Source organism: Aulonocara sp. 'chitande type north' Nkhata Bay, linkage group LG3 (genome assembly GCF_057382095.1).
Source record: "Aulonocara sp. 'chitande type north' Nkhata Bay isolate Kocher_YH1m ecotype deep benthic linkage group LG3, A_spYH_male_GT1.1, whole genome shotgun sequence".
NCBI lineage: Eukaryota > Metazoa > Chordata > Actinopteri > Cichliformes > Cichlidae > Aulonocara > Aulonocara sp. 'chitande type north' Nkhata Bay.
The window spans coordinates 50,046,212-50,066,049 of NC_141346.1; the positions used below are offsets into that span (position 1 = coordinate 50,046,212).

Genomic DNA, 19,838 nt, shown 5'->3' on the forward strand with positions numbered 1-19,838 from the left:
GTACACGTGAATCTGCACAGGTATACAGCAGCACAATCTCCCCGACTATCAAGTCCTAAGTGACGACACTGAAAACAAAAACTACTAAAAAAACATCTTCTGATCGTCTAGATGTTATATTTGACTGCTTCTCTGGTTCTGCACATGCGGTGTCAGCTACCTGTCGCAAACCACAATCTGCTTAATTCACACAGGTTGATCCATTCATGGTTTGATTCTTATACAGCAGTAATCTCTGCATTTCCTTGGTTAGTAATCTCTGCAGTTTGACTAACCTTCTTGACACCACTCTGGGTTTGACGCTGCGATGCTGTTTCTTATTTGAACTACAAACCTTCCTGTCTCGCTTCCTTCTCCGAGGCTCTTGCAGCTATACTTTGCTCAGCATGTACGTGCACGTGCGTGTGCGAGAATAACGGCCTTAAGCAAGGCTGCGTGTAATGTGTAGTGAATTCATGTTTCTAATGGATCAGATTCATTGCCAGCTATAAATGCATGCAATAAAGCAGAGCTGGCCGAATCACAAAAAACACTGCAGGTGTGTGAGGCTTGGCGAGCATGTGTGCATTTGTCCCTAGATGAGTGGGGGTGTTTGAGAGGTATGCTAGAGAGTGTTTCAAGTGTGAAAATGAAACAGAACTGGTGCAGGGTTAGGTGCGTGTACACCTAAATAATGGTGTTACATCTGTAAAACAGAGAAGCTTACGTGTGCATGGCTCTAGCCTGGGCCCCAACCATGACAGTGGTGAGAACGGCAAACAGAGAAAGATTTATATCAGTAAAATAGCAGAACTACATTTTTTTCTCTGCCTGGTACATGCCTCGTAAATGCAGGCGAACAGCAGGGCAGAACAGAGAAGAAAACCTTTAAATGTATGGAAGTTAAAGCGTATTCAAGGCCACTTAGCCTCTGGTTCAGCCTATGTAAGTAATACACATGCAAAACAATAGCCGACTACAACGTAAAATCTCTAGTGGAAGACAGACAAACAGAACACAGAGAGGTTTCCATCATGGCTAAACGGTTTACTCATGCACATCCCATTTGTCACTGCGGAGCTGGCAGGTAGAGCTAGCGCTGGTAGTTCAGGCTCTGGGTAAAAGGTGAAAGGTCTTACCTGAGCAGGTGGACACTTGCAGAGGCCAGGTGCAGACTGCCTCCCTGCAGGAGAAAACATGCCGATAAAATCAATGGATCTGATGAGAATCTGTCCAATTACTCAAAAAATTTGATACTAGTATAGATCAGAGCAGTATTTCTGTTAAGAGCCTTCTCAGATACCAATCAATGTTAGTGCTGTTGATAGTTTGATAGAACATAGTGCAGAATAATTTTAAAGCGGGTTATAAGTCAGATACTATGAACAAATACTGGGTGAATATTAGAGTCTTTTTAGTCTATAAAAGTGACTATTAAAATATTTTTTGGAAGTTTGGAATAATCAAAAACTGCATGTGGCAGCAGTGTTTTAGCAACTGCTCTTAATTGCAATAACCATGCATAAAACTATTAGGTGTCTATGAGCATCCTTCATCACTAAGGCGTGTTTACCATTTCCATGCTGTGGGGCTGATGCACTTGCTCATTCTTGCCTGCAGTGTAGCCAGCCAAACTCATGGCCTCAGTCGGGCGCCGGCGGCTCTTTAAACAGGTCGCGACAAGGCTTAGCCATGCTCCTCACTTTGTCCCTGTGAACAGGAGAGGTATACATAGATCAGTTAGTGACAGACATCTACACAGCAGCATTTTAACACAGTGATTCAGAGAGGCCTATCTGCCTTTCCAACACTAAAGTCAGGGAAATTAGCAGATGTTATTAAAGCCCATAAATAGTAAGACCTGGACTGAAAGTGTGGCACCATCTAGAGGTAAAAACACGCTCTTACATTTCACCAATTTGTCCAAAAAATAGCTTGGAACAGCAAAGTCCATACAGAAAGTGACAGATGATGAAACTGATTGCAACTTGTGGTTACTAAATTGGTAAATGGTTGCCCAGATTTGGAGGAAGACTCACTCACATCCACTTTGGATTGCAAAACTAATGCAGAGGTGACCTTTCTACAAACAGTCACAGTATGACTTGGACTGACTGCAGTCACGCTCAGAAAGGCTGTCGAATGTTTCATAAATAAGTGTGCGCTGATATATTAATGAGGACAGACTGCCAACATGAGGAGACTCAGCTGACTGCCAGTTGGTTGTATTCTGGTTATATTCCTACAGAACAGGAAGGTTGCAGAGCACAAATGTAATTGTTAAATATGAATTTTTGTCCATGTAGATGTCGACAGATATGTGATTTTCAATGATTTATCACAGTCAATTATCAGAAACAGACTCCATGTAATTGCAAACTTGATCCAATTCAATGGCAGACCGATAGCAGACGTATGGCAACATTTATAGCAGGTTTTAAAGTGACGTAACTCCTTGAATAAAAACAAATCGACTGACCAAGTTTAACTCTGAGGATATCATTTGCTGTTTAAAAGGGGATAAATCACAATATATGATTTGCAATACTTGGGATATTGTAAAATGTTAAAAATTGGGGTGTGTGGTGATTCCCACCTCTAATACCCTCTCTAATGCATTGCATTGTGGGAGTTAATATTTAAACCTAATTTAAATTCAATTCAATAGAAACAAAACAACACTGTGTTTTATATTGTAAGGTAAAGACTCACAATAAAACAGAGAAAGCCCGAGCAATCAGACGATCCCCTATGAGCAAGCACTTGGCAACAGTGGGAAGGAAAAACCCTTTTAACAGGAAGAAACCTCCAGCAGAACCGAGCTCAGGGGCAGCCAGACATCTGATTGGCAGTGAAGGGAGGAAGACGGGACAAAGACACGCTGAGGAAAAGAGCAAAAAATAATAATAACTGATGATTAAATGCAGAGTGGGGTGTAAGCACATAGTGAATGAAACAGAGTTATTATATTTTTGTATTTTCTTATTAGTTTTTATTTCATTTTCTTTTTAATTTTTGTGTTTAATTCAGTTTAGTTTCAGTTAGTTCTCAAAGTGGGTTTTCTTTTTTTCAGTTTAATTTATTGTTTGGACAATAGGTTTAGTCTTTTTTAATTATTATTGTATTTATGGTAAGCAGTGACTCACAGTCTCACAGACATAAAAGTTTAGACTCATATTGAGTTTTAAATTTTAGTTTACTTTTAGTTAACTACAATAACCTTGGCGTGAAAAAGAACAGTGAAAACTCAGTGCATCATGGGATTTAAAGTCGTAAAAGTGTAGCATCATACAAATAGAGACATTATTTCCCATGCGGGTTTCCAAGGAGAAAAAGGGGCTGATGTTAGTTGTGGGGGAAAAAACATTTTTACAACATTTTTTAAAATATGGTTTTAGGAGAAAAAAAGAATATTTTTTTCCTTAAAAAAAATAAAATGAACTATTTTTAGACTGTTTTTAGTCTTTACGTCAGAGTTGTTCGCATCCAAGCTAGCACCAACATCTACAGTTATTGAGGCTAAATAGTGTAACAAGACACCAATCTGGAAGTTAACTTAAACTGAACCGAGTCCCCATATTTAAACAAAATAACAACAACAATGATAAACATGTTCGGTTGGTTTAACACAGCCGAGCCTGCCTGCTTCAGGAGGCTTCATTACAGACAACAGCAGGTCCCTGGGTGACCTTTGTTCGCCTCGCTGTATGCAAACAGTCATAGCTGAGGTCCTGTCACGCAAATATATTCATTTCCATACGGACATAAAAGTAACCTACTCGAAGGTGAAGCTCTGTCCTGGGTTGCCCTCCAGTGGCGGAGTACCCAAAGTGCTAGAGGAACAACAGGGAGAGGGGTGGAGACAAAAAAAATCCAAGGGGAAGAAAATTCAAACGCTCTTCCTGGTAAAGAACCCGCCACAACTTCACCACATGACATCTCAGAAAGAAAATGCGACACTCCTTCTGCCGACACCAACGAGCTCCCCCCATTTCATTCAGCTGGCTCTTATCAGCCCCCCCTCTCCCGTACTAATGTCCAAAACACATCCCAGTGACGCGCTGCATTTCACACCCACGGACACGCTCCGTGGTCTTTTTCCTTACATTTGCAAATGTGTTAACGGAAATCGGCACACGGCGATTGCGACATCACCAACTCCAGACGTACCTTCCTGTAAACTCTGCCTTCCTTACCGTAGAAAACATGACATCACCAACTTTAGTTTGTATATGAAATTGGGTCTTTCTTTCTTTTTTTTAACGCAGCTGTCTGCAACATAAAAAAGGGGAAAAAACGCAACAAATCAGCAACAACATCGAAACTTCTCCACCTTTATCACTGCAAACTTGGAGCGGTGCAGCCTATTGCTCTACAAGCAATTACATAATACCATCAAATTGTGTCCTTATGGTTAAAAAAAAAGAAGGACACGTGAGGCTACTACAGACCCCACAGAAATTCCGCCTTTCTGCTGTGCAACATTTTCAGTTTGCTGGACTCATTTTCTAGAAGCAGCTCACATTTTTTTTTACAAGGTTAACGAAAGAGGACATTGTAGTTCAGGTTGTTTTCAATGGAGTCTCACCCCCCTACAATTAGGTATAAGGCCAGCATGCCTGACAGAGGTACGGAGAGCTTACCTTCTGTGTGTGATCCAAAACGTGCTGGGGAGGTGCCGCGCTGACTCTGGCCGTGAAAACAGTGGAAAATCTGCAAAGTAGCCCATCTCCTTCCACGGCCACGGGATGACGCAGACCTCTAAAAGCCCTCTCATCTCCCCCACTGACGAAAAATAAAATACTAAGCCTTTCCATTCAACGTCCGTAATAACGCGTTTAGGCGCAAATTATGACACGGGGAAGCACTGCGCACGCAGAGATCGCAGACCCCCCCTCCCCGCCCCCCTCCGGCACAGAAAATGTGGATGCGTTCGCCCATGGGCAAGGCATGACGAACACACTCATCAGTGATGTTGCATCTTCACAGTCATATCGCGTTTCTTTTTCCTTCATCTGAACACCATCGGGTTAAGAAAAAAATCGCAAGCTGGTGAAGCCTTAAAAAAAAGCCTCAAAGACAGCGGGGGGGGGGGGGGGGGGGGTTGCAATGGGGAACGGACTCCCCCCCGCCAACAATCATCCAGAAAGCGCTGCTGATATCCGTCTCATGGACAGCAACGGTGCGAGTGATCCGAGCAGGGAGTGCGTAAAGAAATTGCGCAGTTTTTATTCCATTGAAACGGAGACTCTTTCCCTTCTGTCCCCGCTGAAAGGCTCTTTCCCTTCCTCCTCCCTCCCTCCGCTCCCTTTCTCTCTCCTTCTCTCTCTTCCCTCATGCAGGTTTATTTTCAGTGGAAGAGTCTTGGACATTAACTGCCCCGCCTCCATAGTCACTGGCAAACACACTGTACAACTTGCCCAAATTCCACTATTAACTACTATTCGATCGCGAACAACCGAGCCGCAAGTTCCCGCCCCCCTCCTCCCCTCTCCTCTCGTAAGCATTTGGTTCAAGAGTCCAGCTCTCAGCTGGGTGAAGAGTTGCTGGAACCGAATGGGGCCCAAAGAGCCACTCGTAGTTGTAATCTTGTCAGGTGCCTTACACTTCCCAAGAAACGGAAAAGTTGCGCGCAAGCATGCCGGGAAATCAAATGAGCTCAAGGCGAAGTCAAATAAAGCCAACTGAGATCGGGTTGGCTCTCAGGAGTTCTTGAGCTGTTGTCAGGGCTTCTCCAAACGCAGACAAGCAACAGTCTGTGTTCAAGAGCGAGACGTGTGATTAAACACTTCCCTTCCTTGTCGTCTAAAAAGAGTTCACAAAAAGGTGGATCCTGGATCCTGTTTTCACCCGCGCTGAATAAATGCTCCCAACATTTCTTCAAAGTGTTTTCAATTTAAGGGGATGGGCAGATGGAAAAGGTGTCTTCTTAATCAATACTCCCTTCCAAGAACATTGCCTCTAAAATCCACTGTGGTGATGCAGTGTCACCAGGTCTCGCGAGGAAGATGAGCAATATAATCTGAATCCCTGTCTGCGCACATCGCGTCAGTGAGGAGGGTTAATTAGTACCACTTGTACAGTGTTTCTAAAACGACTCCACAGCACATCAACATTCAAGTTTACTTCAGCTTAAGCTCTCATCCAAAAAACAAAAACAAAAACCCACCTCCCAAGCCTGATATTTGTTACAATCAGGATGGAGAATCAGCCAATTTGAATTTGAATTCCATGTGCTCACCCCTCCATCTCCCACCCAACTAGAGACCACCAATGCGCACACGCACACACACACGCACACACACACACACACACACACACACACACACACACACACACACAGACCTAGGTCTGATAAAGAGGCTCTTAAACCTCGAGGAAGTCTGTGTTGGTCTTTGAGGGGGACAGTCCTTAATTCTGAATACAACCTTGAACTCAGCTTCCCCCCGTCCCCTCACTGGTTCCCCCTCTCTCATTACTGGAATCATTCTTCCTCCCAGCTTACTTTCTCCAGGGTCCCTTCTCTTGTTTTTCTCGCCCTCCCTTTCAGGAGTTTGGGCCGAGTCCTTTTCCAGTGGGGAAGTCCGGGGCTTCTCCCTCTCTCTCCCTCTCACAGCGCTGACTGACTCCAAACGTCTTGTCTGTGAAGCTTCATTAGAATTCATTTGTTTGAATGGGTTCATTTCTCCTTCACCCACTGCCCCCCCTCTCCTCCCCTTGTTTTTCCAAGCTCGGGAGACATGCATATTAGCATAAAAATGTCCTCTGCCTCACCTTGAGTAACTGCATTGTTTTCTTGCTTTTTATTTTTTTTACACCCTGGACACGTTTCTGCATACGTGCAGAAACGTGTCCAGCCCGCTTAAGCCAATAACACAAACCATTCTAATCTGCACTAACCATTAAAATAAATTTGCGGGGTATGTGGAGGAAGGGGGTCAAATCTTCCATTTAATAACTGTTCAAACCTCCTTTAGCAGAAAAGACAAAGGAGGATCGGACCTGCACAATGTTCAGAACAAACTCTGAACCATTACTTTATTCAAGACTGCTTCAGCAGGCCCACATTGTCGTGGTGTCTGGTGTTTCACAGCCTCTATATTGTGATAAACATACTATACAGTAAGACCTTCCAAACGTGGGGTCATCAGGTCACTTTGAGCTTCAGGTGGAGGATAGCCACTCTGGCCATGGCGGGGTAACAATAGCCCATTAGCCTTTTATGGCTGAGGGGTCAAAAGGGCTTCTTTACCTTTTTTTTTTTGCCAATTTTGGATATACAGCTGAATAAAAACAGCCACTATTCCTTCCAATCATGCTATTCTGCTCATGCACTTACAGACCAGACCTGTCTACTTTTTAAAAACGCATAAAATAGATGTAATAGCTCATCATGTTACCAAGGAATCCACTGAGCACACAGTCAAACGCTTACGTGACCCAACAGTCACTTGATCCAGATGTTACAAAGAAGTAGGTTTCCAGTAAGCGCCGATACCTCACAGTCGGAGATTTCCTGTGCATGTGTATGTAGACGGTGGTGTGTTAATGTGTGTGTTTCAGCAGGGTAAGAGGGGGTCATCATGGAAAGACTGATGGAGGTCTGTGGAGAGGAGTGCACAGTCGGTCATTTTAAGAGCAGAGAGAAGAAAAAGGTAAAAAAAAGAAATAAGAGAAGGAGAGCTTCCAGAAATGTGTCTGACCTGCTTCAAAGAGTCAAAGAACGAGTCGAGCTCAGGTGTAAAATCCTACTTTATATAGAATTCACTTTACTGTAGAACTCACATTTGAAATCATTTCAGTCACAAAAACAGATGATAAAATAATTAAATAAGAACTACTACACAATGAATACCTGAACCTTGCACAGAAACAACGTTTTACAGTCAGTGTGTGCGTGATTGTTAAAGCCTTCAGTTGTCCAGGCTCATGAGAAGAGCAGTTCCTCTCTTGATCCAGTGCTCTGGAGTCACAGCTCCAGATTTAAGTTCAACGCCCACAACAAAAGACGCTCGGCCTGCCCCACCAGCACGCACCGGGTAGTAGTAACACGGACACAGGTACGTACCTTCACACAGAGACACACAACTGAGTCAGTGAAACCACAAAGCAGGACAGAGAACAAAAACAAGAATCCAAACTAAGTGATTTATGGATGAACATAATAATACAGGTGACAAAAAACCACATGAAAATAAATAAAGTGGAACATAAAAAAAGTTTGTGAAACGAAGTAAGGAATTTCACTCACTCTTGGCCATCTTCTTGCGGTTTTCCACTGGTTTGAAGTGGATGGTGGGTATAGGACAGACCATCTGCATGGGTTTAGCTTCCACCAAACAGGAGTTGTTCTTGTCCCAACCCGCTCCCTCTAAATACAAACCTCTGACGAAGACTCCGTCCTGGAGGGGCCAAAGAGACAGGTATGGAAGGCCATGAGCAGGAAAACGTGGAAAAAACATGGATTATAAATAGGTAAAGGGGAGGGGGAGTGATATAAACACTCGCTTGGAGGTGACTTCTTGCATTAAAGAAAACATGACTAACAGCTCTGCCAAGGAATTAGATAATGAAATGAGGAGAGGAAAGAAGAGGGAAGAGGAGAGCTGCAGAAAGAAAGATGGATGGCAAGAGGTGGTGGTGTTTGGGTGGCGGGGGTTACGGAGAAGCTAGAGTAGAGGCAGAGAAAGAAGAATAAGAATAAAACAAGGGTGGCTCAGAAAGGAGGTGAATGGGAAGCAGTAGGTCATGAGAGAGAGAACATGGGAACACAAGAGTGGTACAGAGAGGATAGGAAAAAGGAGGGTGTGAAGGAGGAGAACAGAAAGGGGAGGCGGGGGAGAAACGGGAGAAAAAAATCATTTGGACAGAAGGAAAAAGAGTCAAAGCTAAAAAAAAAATGAGGGAAAACATCAAGTTAAGAAATGATAGAAGTGCAGACTGGCACTGAAAAATCAAAGAGAGAGAAAAGAGATCAGGGATAGAAATTAAATAATTACAATGTAAGAAAATATGACCAATCAAAACATTTTACATGATCTATAAAAACACCCAAACATCTAAACGTGAGTGTATTTGAGGGATGAAAATAGAGATGCTGCTTTGAATGAAAATAGATTGTTCTGGGAAAAACACAGCCAGTGTCTGAGTGAAGATGAAAGATGTGATGTAAAGCTGTAATGACAGCTGAAAGCTAATGGATCAGAAAAAGTAGCCCGGCGGCAGATTAGTGTCATTTTCTATACAATTTTAAGAAATACAATGTGTCTCACCTTTGGTGGGTAAAGGAGCTTGCTGTCATCTACAGTGGACACTATAAACTCCCAGGACAGCATGTCTACTGATATCTGCAGGGACACACAATAGAGTAGTTTTCATCAAATAAACACTGCGCAGCAAGCAAAGTAGGGTGTCTATATTATGTGTATTTTATGTGGTGTGAAATTTAATCTTCGCTGTTTAATCTTCAGTTTTGGAATCACGATTCACTGGGTTCAGCTCACAAAACAGTCTGTTAAAATAAGCTGAGACACTCAAAAATATATGGCCATCAATCACAAAGTGAGCGGGATTACATAACCGTCTCCTGTGCGCATGTGGTTGTGTGAATGCTCACGTTGCGTTGTCGAGCTGATGACTGCAGAACAGCAGTGAGGAAACCGTTGGGAAAGGTGAAACCGGACAGCCAGAACAAGTTGGGGGGCTGGGTCGTCTGTGCCCAGCGTGCAAACTGATCGACTCGCTGGCAAAGATCCCTAGTCCACGCTGCCAGGGGTTTCAGTGAGGGGAATGCCTAGAGGAGAGGGTGGGTGTGAGAGACGATGAGTGAGACGTGGAAAATCTACAACCATTTCATGCTTCCAGCTGTTGGCAGCTACTCAAAACAGGAACAAGTTCTGTTCAGTGCAGTCACACTGAGCACTGATGGCCTGTAGGTCTCATTAGCACACGAAACTGAACTGGTGAGTGAGAATTGAGAGGAAATGTACAAGGATGTCTCAGCATGCTGGCATCTTCAAATCTCAACAGGAAAACCTTTACTTGCTTTGACTGATTTGATAATACATAAAGACTCGCTGGGATCTAAAAATAACTGACCAAAGCATAAAAGTGATTGTGATAATTGGTTTTATTATCGAATACATAAAAAGTAAGTAACAATGACCTGTTCTCATTTTCAACTCCACATATTTCTTATTAAACTCACCGGGACTCACTTTGCATGATTCACAATTCTAAATAATCACTGTTTCTCTTACACTGCAGCCCCTCGGTTCATCCTCTGTCTGAAACAAGCTGTTTTATCTCCCTCAACCCTCCTTTAGACTGGCTGCCCCTCACAAAGCCACGGGTGGGTGGGCCTCCTGTGTTCACAGCTAGAGCTGTATGCCTGAAACGGCTCTATTATGGAACAAGAGCGCCACCTCCTCAGAAGTAGGAATTAGTGGTTGCATGGTGATTGGTTTGATTTTGATTTCTTTGCATTTGGAGACCGACTACAAGTAGTTGCAGCCACTAACTCCATTAACTCCAACCCACAGTGTTACTGGAGGCCAAGCTAATGCCATCCACGGTAAGCATCTGGCTAGACATCGTGTTTCTAAGCTTTTCAGGGCCAAGTACAATAACCTCAGTTTAATCTGCATTTAGAAGCAGAAAATTTCAAGTCATCCAGGTCTTTATGTCTTTAAGACATTCCTGCAGTTTAACTAATTGGTGTGTGTTATCTGGCTTCATGGACAGATAGAGCTGGGTGTCATCTGCATAGCAGTGAAAATTTATGCTATGTCTTTTGATGATAATGCCCAAGAGAAGCATGTATAATGTAAACAGAATTGGTCCTAGCACTGAACCCTGTGGAACTCCATAATTAACCTCAGTGTGTGAAGAGGACTCTCCATTTACATGTACAAACTGGAGTCTATTAGATAGATATGATACAAACCACTGCAGTGCAGTACCTGTAATACCTACAGCATGTTCTAATCGCTCTAATAGGATATTATGGTCAACAGTATCGAATGCTGCGCTAAGGTCTAGCAGGACAAGCACAGAGATGAGTCCACTGTCAGAGGCCATAAGAAGATCATTTGTAACCTTCACTAAAGCTGTTTCTGTGCTGTGATGAGCTCTGAAACCTGACTGAAACTCTTCAAATAAACCATTCCTCTGCAGATGATCTGTTAGCTGTTTGACAACTACTCTTTCAAGGATTTTTGATATGAAAGGAAGGTTGGAGATTGGCCTATAATTAGCTAAGACTGCTGGGTCTAGAGATGCTTTTAAGTAACGGTTTAACTACAGCCAGCTTGAAGGCCTGTGGTACATAGCAGATTATTAGAGATAGGTTGATCATATTTAAGATTGAAGCATTCATTAATTAATTAATTCAAATTTTATTTGTGAAGAAATTCATAAAGTCATTACTAGTTAATGTTGAAGGAATTGTTGGCTCAACAGAGCTCTGACTTCTTATCAGCCTGGCTACAGAGCTGAAGAGAAACCTGGGGTTGTTCTTATTTTCTTCAGTCGGTGACGAGTAGTAAGATGTTCCAGCTTTACAGAGAGCTTTTTTTAATAGAGCATCAAATTGGCTTTCCAGGCTAAATAATGATTTTCTAAATTAGAGAGACACCATTTCCTCTTCAGCTTATGAGTTATCTGCTTTAAGGTACACATTTGAGAGTTATACCAGTGAGTCATGTACTTAGAGGAGCTACATTATCTAGAGTTGTACACAGTGAAGAAGTAGAGATATTAACAAGATGATCAACATCAGTAGTGTTAAGCTGCTCTGCACCGTCTTGGCGCAAGGCGTTGAGGAAGATAACAATGGATGAATTATATACTTAAACTTAGTTACAGCGCTTTCAGAAAGACATCTACTGTGATGAAATCCATTTGCCACTGCTGTGTAGTCGATTATTGTAACGTTACTGGGAAATCATTAGACAAAAGAGGGTTTTCAGAGTCTACATGGATGTTAAAGTTACTCACCCACAATAATTATTTTATCTGAGCTGAGCTCTAAATCACATAAAAAGTCTGAGAATTCAGAAAGTCTGAGTAAGGCGGACGATAGATAACAACTGGTTTTCCAGTTTTCCAGCTAGGGTGGACAAGTCAGGCTTTCAAATGAATGTAAACTCTGCACAAGGCCTTTGGTTGATTACCAAGCTGGAGTGGACGATTTCTGCCACAAACCCCACCTGCGCTTCGATGATTCTAACAATTAGTATAACTCAGGGGCGTTGATTTCATCATACTGTAACCAATCAATTTGTTGATTAATGATTAAACTATAAAAAATAAACTATAACAATAACAATAAAAAGAGCTATATCCATTTTTCTGCAATCAAACCTCAAGTGCAACCAAACCTGGTCACCATCTTTGAAGGAATCATTTTAAAGACATCATGGCCTTAATATTTGAAACTATGATTTTGTTTAATGTGAGCATCCACAATTTTATATACGACAGAAAATAAGGAAAAGCAGAACAGACGAACTGTTCCTGCATTAGTCATATCCCCTCATATCTGTTTTTTTCAGTAGCTTATCAGTCATCTTATCTGCAGTAACATCAAACACAATGTGAAATACCAAACACAGCTTTACAAACAAAAATATCTGTATAATGAAAGGCGTGTCACGTATAAATTAATGCCTCAGATCCAAAGAATAAATGCTCGCGAACCACTTTTTCTGTCAGTCTACTCACTGATTTAAAAACCTTTTACTCAAAAGCAACAATTACAACAATGGGTTAGTGTGACAGACTCCGTCACAGTTCTCTATAATTTCAGAGAGTGAAAATAATCAAAACACGTGTGTTAGCTGTAACAGTAAAGATATAGCTGGGAAATGGCTCGTGCCTAGTAACTTTCCAAAACAATAAAGATCAGCATGACTTAGTAATTCTCCATTTCAGAGGAACTAGCTATTAAACCTTTCAGCATTGTCACTGACGTTAAAGCCGCCATATCTGCCAAGAAGGGCTGTCATAGAGTAAAAAGACCAAACAGATGCCTAGGTTGAAGATGGGTGTAATAATTTCACTGTACAATACCATCTTAGCAACACTGATAAGCATCAATCTTATTGATATATGTTTCCCGTTGGCCCTCACGTTCACAGACGAGCTAAATGCTTTCAAAATGTAGGCTTCATGTCTGGAAAGCCACCAAGCCTTTATTGACAATATACAATTTAATGATTAATTTAAGATGTCTCTTAGGCGCACACACATTCATTATATGGTCGTCGCACATACGCACACAAATACAGGCAAAGGCTTGTGAGGAAACCAGATACAAAATGGCCGGAGACAGAGAGGCAGGCAGGCCAAAATTAAAGCCATGAGTCTGAGAGCTCAGAACTAATGACAGGCTGCTATGCCAAGGAGGGGCGGAGAAGAGAGGGATGGAGGGACGGAGGGATAAATAAGCAGGACACTCTTTGAGGGGCTGTAGTTGCTGCCTGGATCAGATGAAGCGTGACGAGAAAGAAAGAGAGCAGAATGGAGGTAATACTTCCGACATATAAACAGGAATGAGATACAGACGATGAAGAATGGAGGTGGACAATGACTGAACTAGTGCACAAAATGAGAGCAGGAGGAAAAAGAGTAAGCCACAACTGAAGTGAAAAGACCAAGAGATGAATAAAAAGCCTGGAATGGGAAGAAATATAAGGAGAGTCGTCAGGTTTACAAGTGATCAGCAGAACAGAGGCGCTCAGCTGGAGGCAACAACTCTAATAGCTATCCAATACTCCTATAAAAGGAAATAGATACACACACTCGCACAGACACATACGGTATATTGAGCTGTATTAAGCTCCTGGCTAGAGCACAATGAGCTCAGGGTCTTTTTAGGAAAGTGGAGCAGGCCTTGGAAGGTTTACTTTGCTTATTACACTACGATTAGTTCACAGACACTGGCTTTGTTTGGCTGCTGAAGCCCGAGGTATGCTCCACCTGACTAACAGCCTCTCACAAATACACCCATGAGCAAAAACACATACATGCATACATACATGCTTTTCATCCACAGCTCTAAGTCAGACACTTGAATATAAACATGAACTGCCCTTACTGACCCTTGTCAGTGGACACACACAAACACACTCTAAACACACACACCGACACTCCCTTGTAGTCAGAAGCCTTTCCAGCCTCTTGACCTGGGCTGACAGCACCCTGTGTTCTCTCCCCACTGTAAAGAGTCCAGTGATAATGAAGCCAGAATGGAGCATTTGGACAGAATCACAGCTGGAATACAGCCAGAGCCACACTGAGCCCATCTGTGTGTGTGTGTGTGTGTGTGTGTGTGTGTGTGGACACACCAGAACAATAAATGTATGTCTGCGTAGCCAGGCAGGGTGATGGATAAATACACATTTAATAACAGACCAGTGAGTGAGCACAGAGACAGGCATGCAGCTGTTTCAGTGGCTCAAAGCAGATTAGATCCGTGCTGATCGGATCACAATCACAGGGATCAATATGTGATATGAGTGCAGAGCAGACATCTGAAGGGCCTCTGTCAAGCAGCAACACACCAAAGGAATCTGTGGTAACTATCTCAGGGAGAGGAAGGCTTAAAATGCAGATTAAATCAGAATATGTAATGGAAAAATAAACACAGCGCTCTGTCAGTATTGAAACATTATCTGCGACCCTTATTCAGAAATGCTTGGTCAGTGCTTGATTATACAGTACAGCACGGCCAAACCAAAGAAAAGTTACATTTCTCTTCACAGTATGCCTTTAATCACGCATTCTGTTACTCCTTTTCAGTTTTACTTCAGTTCTGATTCAGCAAAATCTTCTTTGGCTTTTCATGTGCGCCCAATTTTCCAATAAGTAGCTTTCTCAGCACTATTGATCTTAGCAGTCCATCCTCGTTGTAGTCTGTCTGTCAACTTTATGAAGTAAGATAATCAGAAAGTACCACATGCAGTTTCACATCTGTCATGACTTAGAACGTGTGCTTCACACATAGGACGTGTGAGTGCATCGATTTATTTTTAAACAGTGAGAAGCGGCCTCATGCAGCTGAGAAAAGATAACCAGTGAATGCACAGTGGAGCATATTTGGGTTAATGTTTTTGTAACCTCAATGAACTTCTAGCCTAGAAGTCTAATCTCATAACAGGTCTTTGCATTTCTACAACCCCCAAAAAACGGACCCACAGTTGAAGAAAAGTGCATTTGATAATCTACAGTGTTCTTGTTGAGCTAGCAGAGACATATACAGAAGAATACATCTGCATAAGGAGACAGACCCAAGAAGGATCAGTAAAGGATCATAACTATCCTGCACTGGTAGCTGTAATAAACTGTGTGCACGTGTGTGTTTGCACCTTCTCCCACAGCGATGGTACACGGGCATCATGGATACAGTTGAAGATCTCCTCCAAGCTGGGTGACATCACTACTAAGCCTTTGATCCCTTTCTCCAGTTCCACCAGAGATGATCTAAAACACAAACATACACAGTTACAGTAAAACTGTGTCAACTGTGACAAAATGTGTAAAACATTTGATTGATAGGTGTTTAGCAGTAACTAGCATTGAGCCTTTTGAAATTACTCTTCGTCTTGCACATAAGCACAAGAGCAGGATGGTGAAATCCAAACTGCGTCTAGGACAGAAACAACCGCGCTGTAATACTAACGCAGCTTCAGCTGGGAAAGCTGCAGTGACAGCATGCTAACACAAAGCTAGCCAAGAACCTAGACTGATGTTAAAGCTGAGCGCATGCTGAACCCAACTCAGCACGCAGAGCCTGAACTTTAGCAGGTAACAAAAGGAGTGATAAGAAGTCAGGCTTGCAGCGTTGTAGCATCCATTTCTATCTGTCTACAGTAGAATCACTTTAAGTTGTCTTTGGCTGGTTTTCAACTTTGCTTTGTGTTGTTGGCTTCGTGTTTATATGCAAACACTAAAAGAAAGATGCCCCTGAGTCCTCATTAGGATTTGTGCGGGTACATGTAACTGTCATCTAAGGTTTATTTTGTTAACTGGTAATTATTCTGTAAATTGATCTGAAATGCATCGTCTCATAATGACAAAGCAATGTAATGAGTAACGTAATTAATTACTTTTTCTGGTGAGTAATCACGTAATGTACTTTATGTTACTTTTAAGACAAGTAACGAGTAATGTGTAATACATGACTTTTCTTTTGGAATAACGGCCCCAGCACTGCCTAAAACACATCTAGGATTATTAGCGCTCTGCGACAAGACCACACCATGTTATACTTAAGTTATTCTATCAAGTGCACAACTTTCTGTTATTGATTTGTCTTTAATAACACTGGTAAATGGACTGATACCTATACAGCACTTTTGTACTCAACCACATTTATATTGCACTTCATTCTATGTGCTTTACTACTTCCCACTGCTTAACTGTTCCACATAGACTGACTCACACTGATGCATGCATCAGGAATTCAGGATTAGTACGCTTTAGCTCCTGAGCCACAACATTAAGTTAAAAATAGAAATAAATAGCATTGTTTTATAACTTAAAAAAATATGAATAGCTGACCCAGCCAAAAATAAATATGAATTTCTGCTTTTTTAATTTCTGTTATTGTCTTCAAACTGGTACAGAGGCTAATTGGAAGGAGTGAAAATCAAAAAAATCAAACACGTGAGAAAAAGCACTTTTGTTAGCAGGGTCTGAATTATTCAGTGAAAATAAAGTGCAATTATTCAGCTGTGAAACTGCACAATTTTAGCCTCAGATTTGTTTTTCTACCTGATGGCATATGACACCTACATTTAACTCATTTGAAACTGTAGATTTACACATCAAGGTACAATAAAACAGACACACACACACACACACACACACACACACACACACACACACACACACACACACACACACACACACACACACACACACACACACACACACACACACACACACACACAGTTCATACTTAATGGTGCTCAGCAGAGAGTTGTATCTCTGGATCTCTTGCAGCAAGACCACATTAAGAGGTGAAGGGTTGTCCAACAAGAGGGTTCTCGTGCCCTCGCATTCAATGTATTTTGGGATCTTTACACGAACATCTGTCAACAGCTCTAATACCTAGAAACACAAATAAAGCAGATATAACAGGTTCATTCCCAGTAGTAAAATACACACTCCAGGAGAACCAATATAAAAGTGGTGATAATGAGATTTTACCAATTAGACTGTTCACACTACTATAAAACTACAGCATTTAAAGCACAGAGACAAACTGCCAATACCTCCAAGAAGGATCCTAAGAGATAATGTGCCTTTAACTTGACTTTAAACAAAGCAGAAATAATAAACAGAGCTATATCTGAAAGCAAATCCATGCACGGGTGATTAGATATAATCAGATCCATCAACATTCAAAAGCAGCAGCTAAGTGGGACCAGCATGTGGGACTTGTGTTAGAAGCAATTTAAAGTTGTGATAAATGCTCTGATCTTGATCTTGCACCACAACAGCACTCTGCTAATAACTAACAGAACAGTTTTTTTAAATTTAATTTATTAAAAACAACAAAACCCAAATAAACAGTATAATGTCCTAATAACACACAGTTTCAGTTTTATAGAATACAAACCTTCTGAGTCCTTTCCTTAAACTTCAGGGTGAAGCATAAGCCATAAAGCACAGATTCCCAGATCTATATCTTATTACACTGATGACTGTTAGCCAGTGTTATGTAACTATATGGATGTCTAAGCATTGCTGGGAAGAAATCTGTCAAATATGGCTGTCTGGAGTCACGCAGACAGCCTTTTTCAAGCAATTACTAACCATTAACTGGAAAAAAGAACATTACATTTCCCACGTTCTACTACACATACTTTTAAAGAGAGATGATGCCATTCAGGCTATACGGCCCAGTACACTGATTAACTGTTAAGCCCAGCGTTAAAAAACAAAACAAAAACAAAACAAAACAACTTTATTCAATATGCACATTATTACATTTTGTAGTTTCATCCCTGTTCTCTCCTCCCAACTTGTTTCACCCTCACCTTATCTTCTCTACTACCCCCAGCAGCAGTCTTGCTGGTAACCTGGGGCTGCAGGGAGAGCAGGGTGTCAAACACTGTCTTAGTCTCAGCGATCTGGCTTGCAATGTCAGCATTAGGGTGCTGGCCAAATAGTTCTGGATGCTCTGTGGATGGCATCCTGTCGATATATTCCCTGTATAAAGCCTGGGAACCGTCACGGGGGATGTAATAGTTGGTTAAAGTTGATAACCTGACAGAGAAAAAGGGGTTAATAATTATATATATATATTATATAAAATGCTCATCAGCATAATAACAGTGCAAAAAAGACAACATCATCATAATACATATGATAAGATTAAGTGTTCTGTTGGGAGCAGCAACATGAAGTGGTAGTAATTTCCTGTGCTTCAGATTGCCTCAACACATTAGCAAACAATCGTTCTACAACTACTCCTGCGTGAATGGAGCACTGAAGGTTTGTATTCTAAGCCTCAAAGATTTCACTTGATATTTATCTAAGGGGAAATCTGAGTCTTTGGGTAGAAATGATAGAAACACACGATTTGTGAAGCCAGTAAATAAACAGAGTAAGAGATCTTGACAGCACTCGGTGTATCTGCTTTTCTTAAGAAGTGATGACCTTGCTGTCCTCTTGGTGGTGCTAGCACTCTGTGAGCAAAAAGGTGCTTCAGAAAGTCTCAGTTTGAAGCAACAGTTTGCATCAAATATGGGAAATGTTTAGGCATCGGTACTTCTGCAAAAGTGCTTTTGTTTACCAAAACATATTTAAATTATTAGCACAGTGCACTGGTTTGAAGCAGTTACTAGTATACTTGCATTAGCACACTGAATAATATCTTACTTGAAGAATGGCTGGTTTATGACAGCGTCACAGAAGTAGTCATTGATGTATGTGGTCAGAAGACGTCTGTCCCAGTCATCGGTGACGTGACCTCCATAGTTGACCCCAGCAATGAGGTACTTGAGTGCATCCCAGGGAATCTCCTCATAATCATTCAGGTACAGACTGAGTAGTTTCTCACTCACCTGGGAAGTATTAAGACAAAGAGCTTAACAGACTGGGTTTGAAATCTGACACAACACATCAAGGACAAGTGCAAAACTCTCTGGAGCAGAAAGAAAAAAGAAATGTTAATGAATCAGTCTCACACACCTGAACTAAGTTCTTGTGATTTGCATTTTGTTGTACTTTTGTTTACTACATTATTGTTCTCTGACACAGGAGAGCATCGTGTTGTTAGGAAAATAAAATCAACTACCTGCATACTTATTATTAATTACTCTAAATTAATGTGTTGTCTTTAATAAAGACACACGTACATTTATCCTAATCAATCAATCTTTTTCTTTACATACAAAACCATGTGATCTTCACTACATCAATCAGCAGATGTAAACACAAACATTATTACTGCACTAAACATTTGTTTTTCTGTCCTTTCCAATAGCTGTCACAGTTTTTTTCCTGTATCAAATGAATCTCTCACCTCAAAGTCAGAATCATTAAAGCCATACACAATGTTCCAGCCCATCTGTAGAAACTTCTTCCTTTCCAGAAGGATGCTGTGGAAAAAGCAGAGGGAGAAGAGGAGCTTCCTGTAGAACGCGGGTTTATTGCAGCTGTTGAATTGAGCTTCTGTCACCAGCTGGTAAAGACGCTTCATGTTGGCTTTAACACCCTGAGAATGAGAACGGGAAGTGTTAAGAGTTTAGAGCTTATAGTTTCAGTTACGTGTAGCGTGTATGTAGTGACAAGTAAAACTCACACATACAAGAATGTATATATTGTATGACTGTAGCGACACAAAG

At 41.5% G+C, this 19,838-nt stretch overlaps 2 protein-coding genes across 9 annotated transcripts in view; both read right to left on the bottom strand.

The window, feature by feature from the left end:
* The window catches only part of kdm6ba (lysine (K)-specific demethylase 6B, a), a 107,773-nt gene extending 102,936 nt beyond the window's left edge, over positions 1-4,837 (bottom strand). For 4 of the 5 annotated variants that reach the window (XM_086284810.1, XM_086284811.1, XM_086284803.1 and 1 more), the window contains exons 1-4: positions 4,623-4,837; positions 2,692-2,860; positions 1,553-1,689; positions 1,119-1,162 (exon numbers count right to left, since the gene is read on the bottom strand). The gene's annotated coding sequence lies outside the window, so the exon portion shown is untranslated. The remainder of the gene's footprint in view (positions 1-1,118; positions 1,163-1,552; positions 1,690-2,691; positions 2,861-4,622) is intronic. The other variant, XM_086284804.1, reaches the window with a different exon arrangement.
* A 2,876-nt stretch (positions 4,838-7,713) lies between these two features.
* The window catches only part of dnah2 (dynein, axonemal, heavy chain 2), a 63,673-nt gene continuing 51,548 nt past the window's right edge, over positions 7,714-19,838 (bottom strand). For all 4 annotated transcript variants that reach the window (XM_086284814.1, XM_086284815.1, XM_086284812.1 and 1 more), the window contains 9 exons: positions 19,517-19,708; positions 18,871-19,055; positions 18,027-18,255; positions 16,943-17,094; positions 15,348-15,462; positions 9,596-9,772; positions 9,252-9,326; positions 8,231-8,381; positions 7,714-8,047 (listed from right to left, as the gene is read on the bottom strand). In XM_086284814.1, coding sequence (XP_086140940.1) covers positions 7,893-8,047; positions 8,231-8,381; positions 9,252-9,326; positions 9,596-9,772; positions 15,348-15,462; positions 16,943-17,094; positions 18,027-18,255; positions 18,871-19,055; positions 19,517-19,708 — 1,431 coding nt within the window. In that variant the 3' untranslated portion in view covers positions 7,714-7,892. The remainder of the gene's footprint in view (positions 8,048-8,230; positions 8,382-9,251; positions 9,327-9,595; positions 9,773-15,347; positions 15,463-16,942; positions 17,095-18,026; positions 18,256-18,870; positions 19,056-19,516; positions 19,709-19,838) is intronic.